The sequence below is a fragment of the Pleuronectes platessa genome, chromosome 20, assembly GCF_947347685.1.
Source record: "Pleuronectes platessa chromosome 20, fPlePla1.1, whole genome shotgun sequence".
Lineage (NCBI taxonomy): Eukaryota > Metazoa > Chordata > Actinopteri > Pleuronectiformes > Pleuronectidae > Pleuronectes > Pleuronectes platessa.
Window position 1 is genome coordinate 8655379 of NC_070645.1, and position 10391 is coordinate 8665769.

General features: G+C 41.5%; 1 protein-coding gene across 2 annotated transcripts in view; it reads right to left on the reverse strand.

The window, feature by feature from the left end:
* arfgef1 (ADP-ribosylation factor guanine nucleotide-exchange factor 1 (brefeldin A-inhibited)) overlaps window positions 1-9718 on the reverse strand; it is a 47401-nt gene extending 37683 nt beyond the window's left edge. For both annotated transcript variants that reach the window (XM_053412211.1, XM_053412210.1), the window contains exon 1: window positions 9325-9718. In XM_053412211.1, the coding sequence (XP_053268186.1) occupies window positions 9325-9448 (124 nt within the window). In that variant the 5' untranslated portion in view covers window positions 9449-9718. The remainder of the gene's footprint in view (window positions 1-9324) is intronic.
* Window positions 9719-10391: the final 673 nt, after the last annotated feature.

A 10391-nucleotide genomic window follows, 5' to 3' on the forward strand; every position in this document is an offset into this window, starting at 1 on the left:
ATCGAATCACAATCAAACGAGTGTGCACAAACACACTCTTTTCTAACACATGCAAACACACCAAATTTCTCGTGAGAGCTCGAGCGTTTTATCAATTAAGACACAGCAGAGCTTGCACACGGCTGCCCTGCCGGAGAGAGGGAGAGAGATAAACACACGGCTCTCTGGAGACAGTACGTCACAGGACTAGCAGCAAGAAAACAGCATCGCTGGGAAGTGACAGCGAGTTCAGACAAAGAGTGAGGAGGGAAAAGGGACAATGTGAGAGAAAGCAGGGACGAAGACGACGAGGCTGGTTTCCAAAAACAAACCAGCTGCATAAACCTGTTTCTCAACCAGTTGGTGTGTACATTTTGCACACTGACAGAATACTGGTAAGGTGTGATCATAACACTGTAATGGGACACGTTTAGTTTTTATATATTAAAAGCGTGCAGCACAGAAGGATGGACGAATGGAAGGAGAGAGGGAACGAAGGGTTTAGATATTTCAATGCATCCTAGATAACACTCCTTTCTATTGTGTTTCCAGCAATCTCTACAAAGACACACAAAAACACACACAAGAGGTTAAAGGTCAGTCTCTGACTCAGTCTGAGTCATCACCTGAGCAAGGAACTGGAGACTGAGAGAAAGGGTAACCCCCCCCCCATCCTGCAGTGCCATTTCCATTTCAAAGAGCCTCTAGAGCCCATCTGCATCTGGCATCAAACCAGCGGATGGCACGAAGCAATCTGTACGCTGCGATCAGCTAAAATTCAATCCAGAACCAGACTGCTTGTGGTTCCAGTGACTGTGGGTCTCAAGATATGGACCACTGACGGCATGACTTAAGCAGGAGAGGATGAGAGAAATAAACTGAGGAAACACAAGAAAGAGCATCAGGACTCAGATTCACATTTGTTTACTTTGTGATGATCTAAGTTTGATCTCCTTACAGAGTCAAAGATTTACTCCACTATCTAGACTGACAACATTATACTGTAGCATCTCTGGTGGATTCATTAAGCATGAAACAGCGCTCAATAAAAATATGTAAACAACAGGCATAATAATAAAATCATTGTAGCTTCGCACTGTTAAAATAGGCCAATCTATGGATGAATCAGTGCGTAGGTGTCCACCTCCACCTACTAACAAACTAAGGGGCCGGGCCCTCCACCAGGGAGAGCCTGAGAAAAATCGGACCCATGACATTTCCATTGTGCAGGCTGAAAGGAAAGGTTGCACAGCAGTAATTACATTTGGAGGGGAAGAAGGAAACACTGCCAGAGGTTGTCTGGGCTACCCAATCGTGTGTGCGGTCATGTGTGTGCGCAGGCATGTATGTGTACGTGTGTGTGTTCAACTCGCTCACACTTGCATAAGCCTAATAATCACTGGTCTGACTCCGATTGCTGAATCAAGGCGAAAAAGTCACAAAGTGTATGGCCTCCCCTAGGACTTCATTACTGCGGGTTTTTTTATTTAAATGAATTCATCTTTAATAATTCCACTCTAGATACATGATTTAGCACTTCTCCAGTCTGACTCTATTGTACCTTCAGACCTCTGAAATTGGGTTATTATTACTGTGCAGCACCGTGCTGCACAAGCTGGAGATTAATAGCAAATCAATGGAGGATAAATATGAGTACTGAGAACGGCCTCCTCCTAAATTCATTCACAGTGACCCTTCTCATCATACCTGCTGACGATGAGTTCCCTGCATGTTTAGCGGGAAGTCACGATGCAGTAAAAAGTCCATGTGAGGCTACATGAGGTTTTCACAACCATCTCACTTCTTCACTTTTCTTTCAGACAAACAGAAATTTCCATTCTCTTTGGTTTTGTAAAATGAAAATCAAGATCCATGGATTCTTCCCTGAGAAAACTGTGAAATTCCTGAATGCCGCTGAGCTATCGATTCTTTCCTGACCCTGATCCTTTCACTAAGTTTTGTTGTCATTCGTTCAGTAGTTTTTATTTGGTGTAATCTTGATTCAAAACAAAACAACAAACAAACAGACAGGATCTGTTTGGACACATTTGTGCAACAGACTCTGAGTTTCAAGCCTCTGGCAGTGCATTTCCCTTCACAGTGACATTGGAGAGCTGGTGAACTGGAGCACATCATAGCCCTGTAGTGCCTTCGACATTTTTACCCTTTTGTACTATTAGCAATTTATCACCTGACATTTGGAAGAACCTGCTGTGAAATGTGTGTACAGAATGTGGAAGGCATGTTAGCCGTGTTTGCTAACCAGTCTACAAGATGTTGCTTTTCCTTCATGAGACGGCTTGTTCAAATAATTTATTAAATAACGTTATTTCATGAGCAGCTGAGTCATCCGAAGCACAATTGTTATCGTAATCACTGAATATAGAGAGAATGGAGATTGAGAGGGAGAGGGGGGGGGGGGGAGAGAGAGAGAGAGAGAGAGAGAGAGAGAGAGAGAGATCTGTTTGCGTTATAATTAATGAATCACCTGTCCAAGGACCAGAGGAGGCCACCGTGGAGAACAATCATGTATTATGTATGGAGGTATCAGTTCAAAAAATATATATAAAGAACCATAAAAAGAAGAAAATTAACAATGCTTAAGGGTACAAAAATAGGCTCATCTAACACCTGAAGTATCTTCTTCATATAGACGAAACAATTTTTTAATACTTTCAGAGCAGGCACTGGTGCTTCCACGTCGACTATCCATTGCTCATTATCTATACAGCGGTCAACCTTTGGGGTTACAGGCAGCCTCAGCGTCTGCACTCGGTCTGGAGGGGACAAAGGAGACAGAAACCTGGCACGTGGCCTCACCCTATCTCATCTCTCCCTTTACTTCAAGGAAATCAAGCAGTAGAGTTGATTGCGAAAGAGATTATCTCAACATATTAATGTGAATTTTAACATATTAAAAAACTAGGACTTCTTGCCCTGTTCCATCCAACTGCGTGAGACATCTAGTGCTAAAACTTAACAATGAAAAACATTGACATGAATATACACATCGGTAATCACCTTCACCGTCATTTGCAGCGTCTTGGCAAATATGCAGTCAATATATAAAAAAGAGATGTTCTTTTATGTTTAAAATATTATTTTTTAAAGTTCTATATATATATTATATATACATTGTATATGTTATGTTTTTCATTTGTGGTTATTTAAAAAACGTTTGGTTAAATATCATGTATAAATTACATGAATTTACACAAGGGCTTAGGAATTACATATATATTGGCAGTTATTATGGTATCGGAAATTTATCCAAAATACTTGACTAAAGCCACCAATAAAATCCTAATGGTTGGGTTCTGTCCTTAGGTTTTTGATACTGCCACAAAACAAGTCCACTTGACGAGTTGTTATCTCACTTCCTTTGCTTGTGTTTCAACTATGGATCAAAGTATGGATCAAGGAATTTGAACTTGGCACACATGCACATATATCTGATATCAGTTTGCAGTCAGACAGTATAACAACCTTAGGGTAAATCATTTAGTGCCATTAACATTTACTGCACCATGACAAATAAAGTCAAATAAAATGCAGCTGCAATCTCCTCCATCATTTACGCTATCTCATCTCCAGCAGTGCTGCCCCTTTCATCAGTAGGCTACCTGGAGTGCCTCTGCTGAATGGAAATCAGAATTCATCTTGTACATTTCTGTCAGGAATATGAAGCATGGTGGTAAAAAAAAAAGTTAACAGGTACACAAATCAGGAAGACTTTCATTATTCAGTAAAAGTACAGCCATCTCCTGTACACTTCATATTTTGGATGAGCTGTAGTATGGGTCGTTGGGGAATCGTGGTAAAAAAACTTAATTAAAACTGGGACCATTTATAGCCTGCTGCTTATCATGGGTGAGCATGTGGTGGCTTTGGTGCCGCTTATCATGGAGCAGCATGTGTTCACCATCCTTATTGATGAGAGGTGCATTTTTCCCGTTAGATTCTCTGCCAGGTTTGCATACTCTAAATGAAAAGGTGGCCCATGCCTCCAGTGCCCTTGAGTTCGGTGCAAAAGAACAGCTTGTTGATCATGTCTGTGTAAACAGATTTTACTCCAGGTTCTTATGAGCTTGGATGAGAAAATATTTTTGCTACAGTGATGCTATAAATGCTTGGAGGTGGTAGCTGTAGTTAAACCTGTCGAACAATATGGTTTGTGCTTGTGCTGAAAGTTAGGGGAAGAAGAATTTAATAAATGGTGGGTGAAAGAATCTGCATCTTGAGTTTAGCATAACTTAATGAAAAAACTGATTCACACAGATCTTTGAGATTTCTGTTTGTAATTCTCTGAATTTAACTAAGACGACAAATCATCTGAGACATATTTTGACTTTGAATTATTGAAATTAGAATATTTGATACAAGTTTAGGAGCTAGAGTATATACATAAAAGTTTAAACAACTGCTTTACACTATAAAAGTGGAATGGCACTCAGTAGAGCTACAGTCCACTTAACTCAAAACAAGCTGCACCAAATCTCACACACTTATCAGTTCCCTAAATATGCCAGATTGCTTTTCATCAAGATCCATGAATTACTCCCTGGGAAAAGAGGGAAAATATTTATAAAAGTCCTATCTCGCATTGTAAAAGAAAGTGAATAAAAGAAAATTCTGGGTCCACACTTCAATTTAATGAGTTCTTCCCTGAGCAATGCTGCATCCTTACTCCAAGTTTCATGGAAAACTGTTGTTTTTGTGTAATCTTGCCAACAATCAAACATACAATTGTTGCACGCCCAGAGTCAGTCGCTGCTTGCTCCTGGTTTATTGTAAATTCCTCTCTCACAACCAGCTCTTGTTGCAAAGCATTCAGATTTAATGCATGTCAAGCCACTCAGACCATCAGGAATGCACCACAGCTACTCAAACTGTCAGTACCTCAGAGCGAGCTAACAACGGACCACATGACTGGCTCAAAAGACGAAAAAAACAAAAACTGGCATTACATTCATAATTTACCATACTCTCATGTATCCCCTTTTAAAATCTAAATCACCTCAGATGAGCGAACTGCATCTTACCCACCCAGTGGGACCCAGCAAAAGTAAACAAGATCCTGATGAAGAAAATAAAGCATCTAATGAGCTGACGAGCCCAGTGGTTGTTTTCTGAAGAGTTAGTGGACCACAACAGGAAGGAAATGGTACTATATAATAGATTTGATCAGGTAGAAATGAAGAAGTATTCAAAGAAGTTCCCATGTAGCTCTGTGCCAACAAACTTAGATTTCTTTATATGTGATTTAAATGTCATATATTGACAGAGACAATACAATAACTTTTACAAAGAATTAGCTTGTCCACATTACCCATAACTGTTTAATAGTTAATATCCAGATCATCATATTGTGCATCTAGATTTTCCGACCAGGGTGAAAACAATATGTCACTTCAGTCAGTCCCGGGAGTCTGAGTAGAATGTCATTATAACACTATATACTGTATATACATTACTCTCACCACACTACAACATACAGGTCCCTGAAGTTCAGCTACAGCCACAGGTGTTGAACAAATTTATCATCAGTGTTCCGTGACAAGGAAAAAAACAGAGTTGCTGTCTCCAATATGTAAGAAGAATATCCAGCTGCAGGCAACAAAAAATGCCTTCCTTGAATTTTTGAAAGGAGGCATCAACAGGTTTCAAGGTTGCAGTAACCTCTGCAGCTGACCCCAGGATCATGCACCTCGAGGGAAGAGATAATGAGAAACATGCTCAGCGGGACTCTACCCCTCGAGTGGCTACAAGCTTGGAAACAAGTTGTCCCTCCTCTTAAGCTTGTACAGAGTCCCCTGATTTAGCTTGTTACATTCACACTACCACTTTCTCAGCAACAGCGAAGCCATATGAAATTTTCACATCAGAGAGGACCAACCCGCACGGGCAGCATCTTACGAGGCTAGCACTTTGGGATCATAACAATGAATTAAAGCCTGTGCTGGGCAGATACAGCCTGTGGGCCTTTGACATATCAGCCCCTTTTATACAGCCTGTAAAAGGTGGGAATGTGGCACCTTTATTCCACCTCGCTGTTCTACAAAAAAGATGCCCGTCACACCTCTGATTCTGGAACGGCAGCATGCTATCTTAAAATCACAAACAGGGCAGCACTATGCCAGCTTTGTATGGTTCAATGAAAACAAGCAATGCAACATAAAAAAATAGATCTTCCTAAAGGCAATAGAACAGGCTGTCTTATATAAAAGAGGCTATTGAGTTAACTGTCAGTCTTACGCTTGTTCTGATCCTTGGTATCAGACGGCTCCTCTCAAAGACGACGACGGTGAGATCTAAAGATAATAGGATCCTGCCTCTGTGACAGTTTGGAGTGTTTGAGAAACATAGACCATAAATAAAGATGGACGACGCGTGTCCACTTTCTCTCGTTGATCCAAAGTGAAGCTAAAATATCTGAGCGCTGCCATCTTGAGCTGGTGACTTCATTAGGAGTCTGCACAATAGTCATAGTGGTGTGGGGCCGCATCTTTTAGGTCAAATAACAAACTTGCTGAAAAGATCAGTGTGATATTAACTACCTAAAAAGATGGAACATCTTTGAGAAAAAAAATAAATTTGACGGATACTTTTTACTTTGGTCTATGTCCCGTCAGTTGGTGAGGGTGGACTGTCCAGCAAATGTAGCCTAGCTAGAACCTTTCACCTCTGTCCTATACGCATCTCAAATATGCATTGACTCACTACCAGCTTTGACAACAACACACAAAGGACTACATAAAAGTGACTGCTATACAAGGAATAATTCAAACCTCTACAACAGGGAGACAGTGAGTGACAGGCAAAAAGAGACTCTGGTACAGGCACGCTCTCTGAGATGTCTCAGAGCCCCAAGAGCCAGAGAGGATTATGTAAGTCACTCAGTATACTGGGTCAACCACTCGGTTTTATATGCACTACTTATGTACTGCTGCTAGCTCATTGCTAAGATTCTCATTTAGTATATATATGAATGTATTGCTGAGCTCAACTGTTATGGTAAAAGGTTTTTCCTGACCTAACCTGCAAACAAACCACGACCACAGACTGAGTGACCAATGTTGCTTGTTAAAGTAGACGTACAACCGATAATAGAGTTGTTCTGATACCATTTCTCTCTTTACGATACTTATTCTAATATTGGGACTTTGTTTACTTCTTGGTCAAAGAAGTTATTTCCTGGAAAAAAAACTGCAGATTTATCTGGCCGAAACTGATGTACTTTCAAGACGTGGTATCCGACCGGTACTTACACTCGTATACTCTCCGATGCATCCTCTGAATTTGCAGCAGTATCAGTGGCTTGTTCTGATGCTGTATCTGAACATATTTAGAACAACAGAACAACTACTTAAATAGCCGACTATATGAGACTCAGTAACCGTGAGTGAATAATTGATTTACAATGCACAAAGGTGTGTCACCCGATGATTATAGCACTTTGAGTCTAAACTTCAAGTCTAAATGTTCCACTTCCCAGTTAAACAAGTCACAAATCACCAGAGGATCAAATTCAGATGTGGGGTGTAGTTTCCCTTTAAGTCCTTACCACACAGACCTCAACTCCTTCAATGAAGCCTCACCCATTACACTCCCCAAGTGTGCAGAGGAATGTAAGATATGTATGGCAGAGCTGACCTTGCAAAACATCAGAGCAAGATTAGACAAACATCTTTGGTGTATTTAGCCTTCAGGGCCATTGCAACGGCCCACAAAACATGACTGTGTTGATAGAGGCAGCGACTGAAGAGACAGGTAGGATGATTGGCTGCTGCGCAACATGGACTCACTGTTTCTCTGGCAGAGTCAGGTTACTCCCCAGCGCAGGAACAAACCCTGTTTGTTCCAAGATAGGGAACAGGTGAAAAAGTACAACTAAAGAAATCTATATATATATATATATATATATATATATATATATATATATATATATATATATATATAACCCTAACATATATATATATATATATATATATATATATATATATAAATAAAGGTCTTTGAATTCCCCTTCAATCCTAATTTACAATTTTTTAACCGAAACTTAGATCTTAACGACTCTCTTAATCATTTTAAATGTTTAATTTCATTTTGTCGTCACTCTTTTCTCTCTTATATGTGCTTCAATGTTGCCTCATGCTTTGTGATTTTCTGATTGCTTTTAATTTACATGGGTCAAAGTATCTTGTAACTTTATATTGAAAGGTGTTAAATAACTTAGGTATATTGTTATTATTATAAAACCATCATCTGCCGTGATCATTTATGAATTTCTGCGTTAAACATTTTAATTATTCTGTGTTTATTACCATCAGTCACTCTTTATGACATGTTAATACACCTGCTAACTAATAGTTCCACTAAGTTACTACATGTATTTGGAATAAAGCCGGATGTTAAATTATGTTGACTTCAAAATAAAAGCATGGTTAATGTAACAATACCTTCCTGGTCTTTTTTATGAATGACAAAAACATGCTATGAGACAAATAAAGTCTGTTTTGTCTAATTTAATATTATTTAACACATTTTATGTCTTTAATGTGGTAGTTTAACCGAACCAAAGTATGCCTTGTGTTGTAGATCGAAGTTCTGACCGGAAGCTCAGTATCATTTCCGCTTGTCTGATGTAGCACGAAGGTGCTAAGGAGTATTGACAGCTGTCACCTTCTTCTCGCCTCTGTCCCGGCTTCACGTGTCGTGTCACAGCACAACAGAGAAGATGAGGGTCCAGTTTATTTAACGACCACAACCGATCAACACATTAAAAATACAAAACACAACATGAAGATGTCATCCAACCCTAACCCTAGTTATAGCCGCCCCACGTCCCTCCCGCACCAGGAAGAGACGCGGACATGTCACCTCTGGAGGGATCGAGCCTCACAGAACACACAGTCGGGATGGAAGCGTGTCAAGCTCAGCGGCTGCTCGTGTTGTGCTCGCCCGTTAGCTTTACCCAGAAGGCGGATGCAACTTTTGTCCGCTGCTCGGCCCTGAGCCCTGGTCGCCACCACAGTTTCGCAGCATCGCTAACACCCCCACCACCTCCACCCCCGGTGGTTAACACGGAGCCGTGTCCACTTTAGCCCCCCTGCGCCACGTCAATTAAACACTTAGACGTTTCTGCTGAATCCCAAACGCAGGGCGAGCGGAGACGGGAAGCTAGCGGCGGCAGGCAGGCTAAGCTAGCTCACGGGTTGTGTTGCCCTCCCCGAACGCCGCGACGCTGCTTCTGCGGGATGAGAGCCCGGTGGCGGATCATAAGTGAACCGGGTGAATGACGTGTCTCAAATGTGAAGCTGAGGGGGGAAAAACAACACAACTCACCCAGTGCCACCTCGCAGGCTTTGCGCAGCTGGGAGTGATGCGCCTTCTTCACCTCCTTGTCGGCCAGGATCTTCTCCAGAGCGCGTGTGAGGAACATGTTTTTCGTCTTTTTGCCCTCGAACATGTCGCACCGGAATTTGGGGCGAGGTGTGTGTCGGTCGGTGTGTGTGTGCCTGGTCCCGAGGGAGGGAGGGGGAGAGGGGGTGTGAGGAGGGGGGCTGCAGCCGGCCTCGAGCAGAGATGAAGTTTCCCCCCCTCACGGACGTCCACCGCCGCACGGCCCCGCACAGACGGACATCAACGCCAAACGCACGCACGCACAGAAGGTAGGGTAAATCCCTCAGACTTCCATTAGCGACCTGCTTCCTGCGCCATGTTGGATAGAGAGAGGGGGAGAGAGAAGGGGGGGAGAGGAAGCGACGTCACGTACGTTAGAGCGACGGCCGCAGTGAGGCAGCAGAGAGAGAGAGAGAGAGAGAGAGAGAGAGAGAGAGAGAGAGAGAGAGAGAGAGAGAGAGAGAGAGAGAGAGAGAGAGAGAGAGAGAGAGAGAATAACAACAAGTCTCACATGTATGAGCTCATACTGTCTTATTGAACTAGCTGAACAGATGTGAGAATAACAGACGTAAGAATAACAGACATGGAAATAGAAGATTTTAGAATACGAGATATGAGAATTACAGATATGAGAATAACAGATATTAGATATTTCTCATCTTGCATGGAGCTATTGTAACAAACACAATTTCCACCCGGGATCAACTAAGTCTTTCTGATTCTGATATTTAAAGTTTCAGTGTGTAGAATTTAGTGACACCTAGTGGTGAAGTGGAACTGGTGTTACTGTAATGGGTGAAATATTTGCCACCAGTTTCATGAAACATACATTTTAAATAGTTAGATATTAATAGACCATAAATAAGAGCTACACAATGTGACACATCACTTATTTCTTTAATGGCATGCAGTTTGGAACTTTTTATACAAGGTGGCTGGCTGTAAGAACTAGTTTGTTTTTAACTATAATGATAATAACAGACCAAAATAAATGTGACAATATAAGTATG